This window comes from Octopus bimaculoides, chromosome 21 (assembly GCF_001194135.2).
Source record: "Octopus bimaculoides isolate UCB-OBI-ISO-001 chromosome 21, ASM119413v2, whole genome shotgun sequence".
Classification (NCBI taxonomy): Eukaryota; Metazoa; Mollusca; class Cephalopoda; order Octopoda; family Octopodidae; genus Octopus; species Octopus bimaculoides.
The window spans coordinates 964,448-979,922 of record NC_069001.1 but is presented as its reverse complement, the minus strand read 5'-3'; the positions used below and the strand labels follow the sequence as shown (position 1 = coordinate 979,922).

At 38.2% G+C, this 15,475-nt stretch overlaps 1 protein-coding gene across 4 annotated transcripts in view; it reads left to right on the top strand.

Annotated features, from left to right (window-relative positions):
- Nucleotides 1–15,475, top strand: part of LOC106878660 (uncharacterized) — a 110,357-nt gene that overhangs the window by 91,423 nt on the left and 3,459 nt on the right. For all 4 annotated transcript variants that reach the window (XM_052975592.1, XM_052975590.1, XM_052975589.1 and 1 more), the window contains 7 exons: nt 2,806–2,848; nt 5,306–5,463; nt 6,421–6,497; nt 12,607–12,675; nt 12,926–13,038; nt 14,067–14,150; nt 14,830–15,020. In XM_052975592.1, coding sequence (XP_052831552.1) covers nt 2,806–2,848; nt 5,306–5,463; nt 6,421–6,497; nt 12,607–12,675; nt 12,926–13,038; nt 14,067–14,150; nt 14,830–15,020 — 735 coding nt within the window. The remainder of the gene's footprint in view (nt 1–2,805; nt 2,849–5,305; nt 5,464–6,420; nt 6,498–12,606; nt 12,676–12,925; nt 13,039–14,066; nt 14,151–14,829; nt 15,021–15,475) is intronic.

Here is a 15,475-nt window from a genome sequence, read left to right as displayed (position 1 = left end):
ACCACCACCAACAGCACAGTACCATCACCTCCACCCCCCACTACAGTCACATGCCACCACCACCACTCGTCTTTGCAGTCACATGTCATCCCTTTAGGCTGTGTTGTTTATTTTTGTTTACTGTCCATTGTGTTCGGATGGGATTAATGGTTGGATAATCTTAATCTGTTAGTTTGTGGTTAGTAGTGATGATGGTAGAGTTTGTGTGTGTGTGTGTGTGTGTTTTGCAAGGGTATTTTCTGTTCAAACTGGCCAGGTCTGGCCTCTCACCACTGCCCTGCAATGTCATTCTCAATATAAACAATCCCATCATCAAAGTTACGAGATAATTCATGACTCTTTCAGAACAATGTGAATAGATAAACCTTGCATCTCACTGAGAAGAATGGTAATGGATTAAAGACAGAAATACAGCAAAGATGGCAGAATTCTTAATCCATCAGACACAAAAGGCTGAGAAGTATTTCTTGCAACCCTTGATTTCTAGGCCCTGTGGCAGAAGCATGGGTTTTGGTCACCCTGTGCAGTAGCCAAAGTGACTACCCTCTCTCTTCCTGAAACATAGTTTGTTCCCTTCCTACCATGAGGTACATCAGACCTCAACGCAGTCTCTCCAACCAGCTCTCTTTTCTGCTGCTGCTCTGGTCTCACTCCACCTTCTCCTCCCTCCTTTCCTTGTCCATAGTCCTTCGCCATCTCGTTCTACAGTGTCCTGCTTCTCTTTTCTCCTCAGGCTTCCACTTTAGTTCTACCAAACAATCACTTTCTCTATCTTGTCTGGGGATGTCTCTGGTTCCAGCGCCTGCATCTTATTTCATCCTTATCCCCAGTTGATGCCCATTGTCGTCTTATGTCATTTCAGACCCTTTTGCAGCCACTTGATGTCAAGTATTCTCCTTAAGCATCCAAACTGGAAACTGTCCATTGCTTTTTTGCTTCCATTTTTGTCACTTTCCAGTTTTGCCATCTGTAGAGGGAAACTGGTCAGACCAATGTCTTGAACAGCTTCAGCCACCTACAACCTTTGCTTCTCCATACCTTAAACATAACATACCTTTAATTACAGCAAACGCACATATATATAAAATGTGGCTAGCCTTTGTGATTCACTCACCCAAGCTATGCCACTGACAGGACTGCTTAATCAAGGTTGACCTGGGGCTAAACAAAAAACATATATTTCGAATGCAGTGAGAGTGAAAGAGAGAGTAAATAAATGTGAGGTGGGTGGGGGATGGCTTGTAGCTAACCCCTCATTCCATCTTCTCCTCCTCCCGTCACTCCTCTACCCAGAAGAGACCTTCACTACTGACTTCCACCAGCTGTCATAATTATTTCATTTGTTTTGTTTGTTTTTGGCTCGTTTTTACTCTAAAATGAGAACAACAACACCCTCCTCCTTCCCCACCACCCTCAACACCAAACCCCTCTTTACACCCCCCCCCCCCACCTACTCCCAGTGCTTTTGTTTACAATTCTCATGTTTAACTCACCACTCTGCCACTTTGTAGTCGTTACCATCACTATCCTCGTTACCATCATTATCATCAAAATTATCACAATCTTCATTATCGTCTCCACCACCACCACCACTCCCCCCATCATCATCAAAACGCTCATAATCATCATCATTGTCACTACCATCACAAACCACCACCATTACCACCATCCTCATTATGAACACCCCCTCCGCCACCAGCAACATCATCATCATCATTATTATAATCATTACTGATAATCATCATCATCATCATCATCATTACCACCCCCACTGCCACCACAACCGCCACCTCCACCACTCCACTTAAACCTAGAAACAAGATCTAAAATGGTGCTAATTTAAACAGCAAATGTTTTCTTTTTGTTTTGGTAATGTTTTTCTTGTTGTTGTTGTTCATGCTGCATTTACTTAAGACAGCAGTAAAAGGTGGTGGTGGTGGTGGGATGGAATAAAATGGGGTGGGGGAGGTTGTAGGGGGAAGGGAAACCATTAAAGAAACTGTTGAATGCCTTTTTGAGGGAGAATGTGTGTTGCGTGGGTATATGCATGCGTATAATCATGTCAGTGTGTGTGTGTGTATAAATGTGCATGCAAGATATGTCGTGTGTGTGTATGTATATATGAACGTGTGTGTGTGTATATATATATATGTATAGCACGTGAAGAAATGGGTGTAGGCATGTGTGTGTGTATTTGTGTGAACAAATGGATATATGCGTGTGTGCACGTGTGAAAAATTGGTACATGCATGTGTGCGTGTGTGTGTATTAATGTATGTATATATGCATGTGTGTGTGTGAACATGTCTGAATGTGTGTATATGATATATATTTAATCAGAAATATTACTGGAATAAATATATTTACACATTATCTACACTCGTTATTTTACACTTAGACAATACCCCAACTCATAATTATATTGTATTAATTACATAACAAAAATTGTGTACATATGTACAGACGGAAGCAGGCTCATTAATGAATCGGTGACCATTACTTGTTAATGAGCTGCAAAAGAAAGACGAGCTTTCATTAACCCAGTCAAGGATTTGTAACTTTTACTGTAGGCATCACACAAATGTCTCCTCTTGGTTAAATGCCATGCAGAATCATGGTAATTGTGTGTGTTTTTGTAGATGTGTTGTTGCAGTTTGTATGGGGGGGGTACTCTTGAAATATTGCTCCAGTATGATCACATCAAACAATCTAAGCCCGTGAAATGCTGTGTGTATGTGGGAGTGAATATGATGTAGATTTTAAATGATACTGAATTCTAATTCTGTTTTTTGTTTTCCTCTTTAGTCTCAGGTTGTGAGGCGCCGTGCCAAGACATCAAAACGAGTTGGTGAGTATTCCTTTCGATTGTCTGTCACCAAACTCCGAGCAACACTTGTTCTTGAAATACAGTTACTCACCATTGGACCTTTCTCCTCTCCCTGTACACACACACACACACACACACATGCACTTGTACAATGGCTGTGTAGTTAGGAAACTTGCTTCTCAATGATATGGTTTCAGGTTCAGTCCCGCTGTGTGGTATCTTGAGCAAATGTCTTCTGCTTTAGCTTTGAGATTGAATTTGGTTGGCAGAAGTTCCTGTCGTGCGTATACATGCATGTGAAAGTGCTTGTGCCTCCTTTTAATAGATAGGAAGGAAAACATATATGTGACAGGCTTCTTTCAGTTTCCGTCTACCAAATCCACTCTCAAAGCTTTGGTCTTCCTGGGGCTATAGTAGAAAGCACTTGCCCAAAGTGCCACACAGTGGAACTGAACCCCAAATACACATGATTGGGGAGTGAACGTCTTAACTACACAGCCATATCTAATTGTGTTTCCTCTCTCTGCACACACACACACACACACACACACACACCTCCTTTCATATTCATTCTGTGGTTAACCACATGTTCTTTCCCACCTCTTTGTTCCCCTCTCCTCTTCCCCCTCCTCCCATCTCACATTACCCTGTTGTTCCTTTTCTATTCTCCCCTCTTCTCTGTCCCCTTCCCCTTGTCTTTTTTCTCATTCTCTCTTCTAATTGCCTCTCTCTCTCTCTCTCTCTCTCTCTCTCCTGTTTGCCTCTTACTCTCCCTCACATATTCTAACACTCATAATCACATACACACACACACCTATACATCTATGCACACATACACACGTGCACAATTATACGCATGTGCTCAGTTACACAACCGCACATGCACAACGAAATAATGTAAACACACACACATATACACATGTGCACACACACACTCAGCACCTAATCCCAATGACTCCTTTAACCATAACAACACCAACAACCTATTAACAAGTTATTGCATCTTATTAGTATGCACTATTACCTGTAACACTGCACACTGCACACATTTGCTGCAAACATTTGTTGCACCTATATTATTTCTCTTCCTTTTGTAATTAAATATTGTCATATGCAGCTGCTGCATTTCAATGCATCTAACAGTGCACATTCCAGTGCAGAAAGAGAAAGAGAGAGATTCGTATGTTATTTGCAGCTCACAGCTTGTAGCACAGTTGGATAATGACTAATTATAAGCAACCTAATTATATACAGGCTAATTATAGGCAGCTGGGTCATTTATAGATAGTTGTCAAGGTAACCTGCTGTTAGTTTATATCTGGTTGTCAAGGTGACTTGCTAATTATAGCAGGTTGCCAGGGCAACCTGCCATACACAGATGATTGCCAGGGCAACCTATCATACACAGCTGATTGCCAGGGCAACCTACCATACACAGCTGATTGCCAGGGCAACCTGCCATACACAGCTGATTGCCAGGGCAACCTGCCATACATAACTGATTGCCAGGGCAACCTGCCATACATAACTGATTGCCAGGGCAACCTGCCATACATAACTGATTGCCAGGGCAACTTAACTGATGTATAGCTGGTTTTTATGGCAGTATTTCACATATATTTTGATTGCTATAGCAACCCTGACTTATATAATTGAATTGCTTGTGTAATCCACAACGTATAACTGGTATTTTGTGACAACCTTTCATGTATCAGCTAATTGCTAGGGCAACCTGCTACCTGTAGATAGTTACTCGGACAACTTGCCATGTATATCTGATTGCCATTGGAAGCCTTCCCTGTACAAACTGATTGCCAAGGCAGCCTTCCATGTACAAACGTGTTACTAGGGGCCATTTCTTATGTATATATGATTGCCAGGGCAAACTTCCATGTTTGTCCAATTACTAGAGCAAACCTGCTTTGTATGGCTCATTGCCATGGCAACTTGTTATATATCACTGGTTATCACAGCACCCACCATAACTTAGTTATGATGGGTTGAAGGGTGATTGTTCAACTTGCCACAGGGCCAAAACCCCTTTTCTCAACAGAATCAGATGTTTGGTCAAGGGCTGTTTGGACACTGGTAATTTTCCATGACTGACTGGCCATTGAATCTGTTTTACTAACTGTACTTTTTGGCTCTAGAGAAGGACATACATATGTGTTTCTTAATCTCTCTCTCTCTCCTTGACTTTTAGTTAGTTTCTACTTTGTCAAAGATGTACTGAAATCCTTTGTGAGAAAACTTTGCTTTTCCACATTTTGTTAGCGTTTCATCAGCCACCACACACACACACAACGTGATGAAGAAAGCTAAACAAGTAAGCAAGGGCCAGAACTGTTGTGCCAAAATGTCTAAAGCCCCTGTCCCAATCTGATGTATTATATTTTGGTAAATGAAATTGTCATTTGTTGTCGTCGTCTTTTTTTGTGTTGTAAGTTCTGATGTTTTTTTTTGTTTTGTCTTTGACAGCCGCAGACAGGAGGATTTCCTGTAAAGATTTAGGCCGAGGGGATTGTGAAGGTTGGTTGTACAAGAAGAAACAGAGTGCAGGGCCTCTGGGAAAGAACTGGAAGAAACGATGGTGTGTTCTAAAGGAAAGCAACATGTTCCACTACAAGAGAAATGATGTAAGGCACCAAAATTGGCTTCAATATCATTTTATTAAACTTAAAGTCTGTTTTGAGTTTTGTGGTCTGATAGGTTGGAGCTTATAATTACAAACAGTTATTAAAATAGATTCACTATTAGCTAATTGGCATTTGTATGTACCTGTATCAGCATGATTGTCTTGATCATCATCATTTAACACCTGTCTTCCATGCTGATATAGGTTTGACAGGATCTGATGAGTTGGAGGATGGTGTCAAGCTCCAGTGTCTGCTTTGGCAGGGTTTCCATGGCAACATGCCCTTCCTAATGCCAACCACTTTACAGTGTTTAGTGGGTGCCTTATTTTCTGTGTCACCAGCACAAGTAAGGTTGCCGTGTAACTTGCAAAAGGAAAGATAAAATAAACATCATAAAAGCTCTCAACTGAATCGGATTGTAAAAGAGAGGAAGCTGGCTTTGTGCCAGGACAGGAACAAGTGTCTTTCTGTGGAGCAGGAATTCTCAACCGGGATCCAAATGGCCCTTCAGGAGTCCATATAAGATTTTGTTAAAATTTATCTGCAATAAATTAGTTATCCTCTTACAATACACAAAATAATTTTTATTAATACAATTCCTGATAACATAAAAAATATAAATGGATTTGTTAATCCTTGAATGACAGGAGATAAAGGTGTCCATAGGCAGGCAAAGATGGTTGGGAACCACGGATGTGGAGAGATACATGGTTGCTCCCTGCATTATATAAGAATGGGATGGAACAACTGGAAAGAGAGATGAAGAGAGAGGTGTGAGGACCTGGTTTCAATGTACAAGAACTTGAGTATAAGAGAGAATAGGGACTAGAATAGAGATCGTGCTGGCAAGGAAGGTCCAGACCTGTTGAGTGATTCCTTCTCCTGCTGCATATATGATGTGTATTTGTGATGTGGGGACCCTAATTAACCTATCTGAGGTATTGTCTTGTTTTCCAGGATTTGAAAGCTGAGGGTGTGATCCATTTACCTGCATTTAAAGTCTCACCTGCTCCTGAAATGAAATCCAAGAAATTGTAAGTTGGTTTTTTCGTCAAGGAGGTCTTTGTGTGTGTGTGTATGTATAGATACTTTTTCAGAAAACGAAAAAATAGTTTCACCATTCCATAGTAAAACTGTTGTACTACACCTTTGACAGTTTTTGATATCTTGGCATCTGAAGCAGCTGGAGATACGATAGTTTGACCAAAAAGAACTGGCTATTGCAAGCAAAAATAAATATTGAAAAAAATGGATTTGGCCAAATTAGGACATATGACACTTTAACATAATAGCAACAATTATGTATATATGACAGAATTAGCTAATTTTTCTTCTAAGGTGTAAATTATGTTTGTATGAGATATATATATATATATATAGGAAAATGAAAAATAATAATACGGCAGAATGCTAAACTTCAAGCATATTTTAATAAAGATTTCTCTAACCGGCTTTCATTGCGAAAGCAAATTTTCAAGAAGAGGGAGAATGAAAATGTTTTTTACAAAGAAGTACAAAATGAAGAAAATAATATATAAAAAAATAACTATACCAATACATTATATTGTCTTTGAGCTTTTAAAGTTCAATGGTAATCCATGTAGATAATGGTTGGAAAAATAAGGATGCATGAGAGTTGAGAGTTGTGTTAGGTTTAAAAATAGGGTTAAAAGTTTGTGTTAAGCAGGAAGTGTGGTGTCAAAACAGGAAGTGTGTGTAAGGGGAGACAAATGTTTTTAGTTGGAGTTATGAACTCTTTTTTTCAACATATACACACATATATACACACATATATATTATGAATATATATGTGTGTGTGTGTGTGTGTGTATATATATATATGAATATATATATGTGTGTGTGTGTGTGGACTCTTTCTCACAAATTTTGTTTCACTCTGCAATATTGTCACATTTTCACTCGAATTTTTTTATTACTTTATTGTATTTTTTTCTTTACTTTTCTAAATTTTTGGCACTCATTTAGTGAACACGGGTGAGTATGAGCACTGTCAGGTATCTAAATGGTGTATATATATTTTATTTCTTAGATGACAATGTCATATAATCTTTATTAATGTTACATATTGTTGTTGTTTTTAGTGTTTTTCTTTTCCTTTCATCGTGTTGGGCTGATTCTATGTTTTTCTGTTCCACTGCCACATGTTCTGAGTTTCCAGGGCTGGTCCATAGTATTTGGCTACATGTCTATGCAAAAATGATTATAACACCAATGAATCTGGTTCTTGAGGAAGGGACATAACTCTGCATGCCTCAGATTACTTGAATGTCCAAAACCCATGTTTCTAGTCTTATATTTGAGTATTTAACCCTTGAAAGGAAGTCTAGTTAGATTATGATTGGATCCAGCTGTAATTCCAATTCCACATGGTAAAAATGCTAAGGCAATAAACATACGAGTTTATAGCCAAGAATATTTTATCTCTTTATAAAAACAAGGCTTGATTTCGACAGCCTTGAGGGTGGATTGAACTTGCCTTTTCTGTTATGTAACAATTCAAGATTCGTTAATCTTTCCTTATTAAGGTACTTAAATGTTTGTGGCAAAGAACTAATTATTAAAGCTTAATCAAGAATGAGGGCATAACTCATTTACATAATGGTATAATTTTAATTATGGATACACACGCACACACACACGCTTTAATTAGTTTTGATGCCTTACCTGGTACCTCTTGCTATTGTCATTTTTGCTGTTTGTAAATGGTTTTTGTTTTATTTCAATATCTTTTCATTTTTACATTTCTTTTTTTATTGAAAGATATTTCAAAGTGTTATATAGTCGTGTTGGAATGCTGTATTATTATTATTATTATTGTTGTTGTCAGCGGTGGCATTGTCGTCATCAAGGCGTTGAGCTGGCAGAATCGTTAGCACACCAGGCAAAATACCGGTTAAGCACTGGGGTAAATAGAATCAATTTACCCCCTTCCCATAACTGTTGGCCTATTGGCCAAAATTTGAAATCATTATTATTATTATCTTTATTGTGTGAGGCAGTCAAATTGTTAGCACGGTGGACAAAATGCTTAGTGCAAATATCCCCTTGCCCTTTATGTTCTGAGTTCAAATTCTGCCAAGGTCACTTCTGTTTTTCGTCCTTTTGGGGTTGATAAAAATGGAAAGGACTAATTATTATTATTATTATTGTTCAGAAGTTTTATTATTATTATTATTGAGGTTGACAGAACAAAATGCTTTGCAGTATTTGTTCCGGCTGTTTGTCTTCTGAGTTCAAATCCCACTAATTTGTGGCTTATTATTGTTTCCGTTTTAGATTACGTAAGCACAGAGGAGCACTGAAGCCTTTTAAGTGCTTCGGTCGTTGATGGGTTTTAATCCAGCCCTGGGTCGATGTAATCCACTATCTCTCTCTCTCTCTCTCCCCTTAAAATTGCTGGCCTTGAGCCAAAATTCAAAACAGTTATTGTTGTTGTTGTTGTCATCAACCCAAAAGGGAGTGTCTTTCCAATGACTCACTTTGTTAAAATACAAACATGTTTTCTTTTCTGATTGTATCACCATAACAACAACACAAATTCTGATAATTCCGCCCTCCCCTCCCGCTCCCCATCATTGTTATGTTATATAAACTTTGTATGCCCACCCACCCACATCGGAAATATTCCAGGCTTCATGAATAAATAAAGAACAAAAGAAATCATTATTAACAATAATAATAATAATGGTATTATTATTATTATTATTATTATTATCATCAGCATTATTATCATTTTTATTATTATAATTATTATTATCATTATTATTGTTATTATTATTATTATTATAATTATTATTATCATTATTATTGTTATTATTATTTTGGGTGGTGGTTGGCAGAATTGTTTGGAGCATCAGGAAAAAATGCCTTGCATTATTTGTTTTTGCTCTTTATATTCTGAGTTCAAATCCTCCTGAGGTCAACTTGACCTTTCATGCTTCAGGGTTAATACAATAAAGTACCAGTCATGTACTGGGGTTGGTAATATTTAAAATCTTTAAAATTTGAAACTATTATTATTATTATTATTATTATTATTATTATTATTATTATTATTATTATTATTATTATTATGAAGGCAGTGATGCTGGCAGAATTGTTAGCATGCTGGATGAAATGCTTAGCGGTATTTTGCAAGTCACTACGTTTTGAGTTCAAATTCTGCTGAGGTCGATTTCGCTTTTCATCATTTAGGGGTCAATAAATTAAGTACCAATGAAGCATTGACATAACTGACTATTCCCCTCCCCTCAAATTTCAAGCCTTTGCGGGGTTTGTAAATTAAGTGCCAACTGAAGACTGGGGTCGATGTATTCGACTCATCCCCACCTTCCCCAAGCTGCCCTTGTGGGAAAAATTTGAAATTAATATTATCATCATTATGAAGACAGTCAGTTGGCAGAATCATTAGCACGCTGGACAAAATGCTTCGTGGCATTTCATCCATTTTTATGTTCTGAGTTCAAATTCCGCTGGGGTAGACTCTGCTTTCAGGATCAATAAACTAAGTACCAGTTATGCACAGAGATCAATGTAATCAACTACCCGAAAATTTCAGGCCTTGCACCTATAGTATAAAGGATTATTATTATTTATATTGATTATGGTGGTGAAGTGGCAGAATTACTGGTGTGTCTGACTGAAATACCTTTCAGTATTTAGTTACGTTCTTGGATATGTTCTGAGTGCAAATGAACCAGATTGAAACCTGAATCTGTTGCTTGTCAGACAAGCATGCTACCATTTACAGTACTCAGAGATCTGGTGTCTTCACTGCCCCCACCACCACCACCACACTACTTTGTGCTCCCTCTCACCCCTTCTTTCCAAACCAAGGGGAGACAATCGTCGCTTAAATTTCACTTGTTTTCTAGATTTCTTGTTTGACCTCAAATTGTTTGTTTGCACATGGATAATAAAACATTGCTTATTTTGTGTGTGTGTGTATACATACATACCTATATATATATATATATATATATATATATATATATATATATATATATGTATCTATCTGTGTATGTGTGTGTATTTATGTATTTGTGTATGTGTGTGTATTTATGTGTTTCTGTGTGTGTGTACACATAGCTACACAGAGACTTTGCTTATACATTCATAAAATAGCTGAATGTATGAGGAACAAAATGGTAATTCTTAATTTCTGTTACACCATTCGTGTGTGTGTGTTGTATTTGGTTTGCAAGATTCTTGATGTAAACTCGTGTGTTGAAATATATTTCATTGTGTCTCGGGACAGTTTTTTTTCTTCTGCCATTCCATCCGCTATCACAACCAACATCACTGCTACAGTTGTGGTCAGCATCCACCACCACCACCACCACTCACACCATCTTCACTATTAATAATGACCCTCTTCAGATACAACCAATCGTCTACCTCCTCAAGATGTGTCCGTTTTCCATACTGGCATGAGTTGGATGGTTTGATCAGGACTGATATGGTCAAGAGCCACACAGGCTCCATTGTCTGTTCTTGCATGGTTTCTACAAGTGGATGCCAACCACTTCACAGAGTGTACTGGAGGCTTTTAACGTGGCACCAACCCAAGTGCTTTTTATGTGACACTACCACAATTCTGTTGTGTGTATATGTATGTGTGTATGTCTGTCTGTTAATGTCCATTTTCCCATGTCAGCATTGGTCAGACTTGTATTATTTGAGTGTCTCAGACAACTGGGTTCTCTTCCTGCTGCCATTTCTTTCCAAGTGGTGTCTAATAATCTTCCAGTGTGTCAAACAACAAACATCCTGGACATGTTTACATGGAGCACTGGAAGCGAACAGCATTTTACGAATGAGGCTTTTGGCCACAAAGATCACACAAAACATGTCAAAGCATAATCCAGAAGCCTGGATGTACTTTAATGATGGGCTGCAAGCAATTAACACCATCAGCAAAACCATTGTTTTATTAACACACACACACTTCTATGTGATGGTTTGTGGTCCAGTTGTTAGGGTATTGCAATTGCAAATATGAGATTGTAGTTTCAATTCCCAGACTGGGTGATGTGTTGTGTTCTTGAGCAAAACACTTCATTTCACCTTGTTCCAGTCCAATCAGCTGTAAATGGCTGACTCTGCCACAGACTGGCTTTCTTTTCAGGGAAAATGTTCACTTCCCTGCCTAACCTGTGGGTAGGCATCCTTCAAATGTCTGGTTGATACCATGTGGTATATAAATATATATATGTACTTGACCATTCTTGTCTCGCCAGTGGGGTGGTGCCATTCAAAAGCAAAAACAATGCAAAGCGCATTGTGGTTAGCGATGTATAACAACGTCCGACACCCAGTTCGATTATCTGATATATACTCTATATAAAATGAACAACTGTTTTTTTTTTAATAACCTAAATATTGTCTGCTTCCTTCTGTAGCATGTACAATGTCTTTTCAGTTTCCTTATGCTGTACTCCATGTTGTACTTTATGTTGTACTTCTTTCTGTTGTAATAATTGTCCTATGTTCTTGTTCCCTTTTTCTGATGGTAAGTCCCTTTGCTGTTGTTGTTGTTGTTGTCGTCGTCGTCGTCTTTTTAGATGACTTTCTACTGTTTCAGACCCTCTCACTATATTTTTGAATAAACATGTTATCTATCTATCTGTCTATCTATCATATATATATATATATATATATATATATAAAATGATGTTACATTTCAAGTAATGTTTTACATGAATCTGGTTAATTTTCTTGTATTGTTCTCATAAGTTATTATTATTATTATTATTATTATTACTCAAGGCAGTGAGCTGACAAAATCGTTGGCGTGGTGGACAAAATTCTTAGCAACATTTCATCCGTGTTTGCGTTCTGAGTTCAAATTCTGCTGAGGTTGACTTTCTTTCATTCTTTCAAGGTTGATAAATTAAGTACCAGTGAAATACTGGGGTCGATGTTATCGACTAGTCCCCTCCCACAAAATTTCAGGCCTTGTGCCTATAAATTACTATTATTATTATTATTATTATTATTATTACTATCATAACTGTTACCAGGAAAGGATCTTTATGTTCCCCTTGTTCCTTCTTCCTTTTCTATCCCTTTTCTGAGCCCTTTATGTCTGACCTTTCATGCCTTTTCTGTTTCTACTTTCAGTGCCTTCAAGGTACACAATGCTGGCACCACATTCTACTTTGCCTCTGAACGTCAAGATGACATGAGCAAGTAAGCAACTCCATTTCGTTTTTCCTCTTCTGTCCTCTGCTGTTTGTTTCTTTGTGTGTGTGTGTATTCATGTCTGTTGTGTTATATATAATGTGTGTGCATGTTTATTGTGCATATCTCACTGCAATATTCCAAGTAGATTCTAAATAACACACTCCTAGTTATATCATTGTTATAGATTTTTAATTATTCTCTCTCTCTCTCTCTCTCTCTTTCTCTCTCTCTCTCTCTCTCTCTCTCTCAATCCTAGGTGGATGAACAAGATGGGATTAGCTGCTATTAACTATGATATGTCGAATGTTAGCACAACAGGAGGTTTTATAAAACCCGACAAACCAGTCAACACCCCTCATGCTGTACAAAGTAAGTATCACTTTACGTCTTCTTTTAGAGTCACTGATTTCACCTTCATTCCCTGTCGATTTTCCACCCTGCAATGGATCAAATGGATTTCATTGTCCAAGTCAGCTCTTATTCAGTGTTGGGGCCTCCCTGCTACAGCCCACATAGATGGCGTCCTTCCCTTGGCATATAGTTTCTATGGTTGGCTGCTGTTTTTCAGACTTAGTGTATCTAGCACTAGTTTTTTTCCAGTCTGTTCATTTGTTTCTAAATTGGTAACAAGTAAATTAAGGGAAATTTAGCTGCTGTTTTTAATAGGTCAAGCAAGTAAATAGAAACTGTATCGTTGATATACATTCACCAAAAGATGATGTGTGGAATGAAATATAATAGTTTTTTGGAGGTGTGTTTGCCAGATCTGGTTTTGTTGAAGATAAAACGATTGTATCACAGAAGACACACACACACATTGGCCATTTGAAAACACACAAAGACTGTCACCAAACAATACTGATGTGAAGTCTTTGTGTTCTTTTTGAATGGTTAATATGTCATCCATATAGCAATTGGATTTTCTCTGGCAATATTTTGTTTGTTGGAAAGTCAGCTTGTCAAGGGAGATAACGAGTGAATAGTTTCTTTCCTGCCTGTTTTATTAAGAGACCTCATTCATGTTTGCCAGTGTTTCTCTCTCACACTTTTAATTCTTAAATAGTGGATATTATCGATTGAAGTTTTTAAATTTTTACATGGACAAGGCCATCATCAAAGGAAAGTGAATATTTTACAGCATTTTTCAATAATGAGATTGAAAATTTTGTTGTGCAATTACTCTAGTTTTTGTACTTTGAATATTAAAGTGAAAATAAGTTTAAAAATTGCCCTTAAGAAAAAGAAAGAATTTTTTTTTTAGCTTGTTTGGTACACACATCTCTGCACCCTTTTCCTGTTTTTTATGGGTTAAAACAAACATTTTGAATAAATTTTTGCTTAAAGGAAATTTATTTGCTAAACTTTTCTTGTAAAACCTTGTTTTTACTCTGTTTCAGCTGATGTCTACTACAGTGAAAGTGAAGATGACAATGATGATGCAAGCTCCCATCAAGAACTTTCAGAACATTCCGAAGGAAAAGGTAATCACCATTTCTCATTATTAATCACTGTCTTCAGTGTGAGATATTGGCAGAATCAGTAGAGCATCATACGAAATGTGACGTTCACGTCTCGATATGTTCTAATTTCGAATCTCACCGAGGTCAGCCTTGCCTTTCATCTGTCTCTGCTCTCCTGGGGTGGACTTCATTGATTTAAGCAACTTGTGGAATTTGTACCTGTGTGTGATGTTTAAGGTCCTTTGAACAATGCTGATAGGATATCCTCTCAGGCAACTGCTTAATGTGACACCAAAGGTGCCACACGAGTGCATCAGTCTTTGACTCACCTGGAGATCTGGACAGGTACATGTGTTGAAACACTGGACTTGAGTTTTTCCTGTTCATCAGAAAGGCGAGAGAGTGGGATTTACAAACAACCTTTTCTTTATTCCAGTTAGGAAACTCTGTGTGTGTGTGTAAAGTGTCTGATGAAGGAATGCCACAACTTCATATATTTGGTGTTGGTCATCTTTGATCTGCTCTAATGGGAAATCACACCCACATATACATAAATGCACAAACATGCATGTGTGCACGCATGCACAGTGGATGGTGGGCGGGCGGGGAGGTGTTGTTAACGTGCTGTTGATTTGTGCATTAATTAAAACATTGAAGACGATTATCATTATTATGCTGATAATGATGGTTTGTGTTGTAGATTACGACAGCAGTAATGACGACCTAAAGGAACTGTACAAACAACTTGAAAGACGGAATCTCACTATTGTTGGAACGGATCGCAACCAGCGGCGGAGGAGTCACATCCAGTCGGCCGACATGAAAATGACCGTCTCTGATGAACAAATAGACAGAATGAAAAGAATTTGTATATTGAAACGGTTATTAAAGGTCAGTTATCTCCCTTCATTAACTCACCCTTCTCCCTTCTCTTGCAGAAACAACGAACTTGACTTGCTAGAAATAGCAGCTAGTGTATTTTCCTATACACTCGCCGATGTTCTATACAGCGTATCATCATCATCATCATCATCGTTTAACGTCCGCTTTCCATGCTAGCATGGGTTGGACGATTTGACTGAGGACTGGTGAAACCGGATGGCAACACCAGGCTCCAATCTAAATTTGGCAGAGTTTCTACAGCTGGATGCCCTTCCTAACGCCAACCACTCAGAGAGCGTAGTGGGTGCTTTTACGTGTCACCTGCACGAAGGCCAGTCAGGCGATACTGGCAACGGCCACGCTCAAAATGGTGCACCTTATGTGCCACCCGCACAAGAGCCAGTCCAGGGGCACTGGCAACGATCTTACTTGGCTTGCCGGGTCTTCTCACGCACAGCACATTT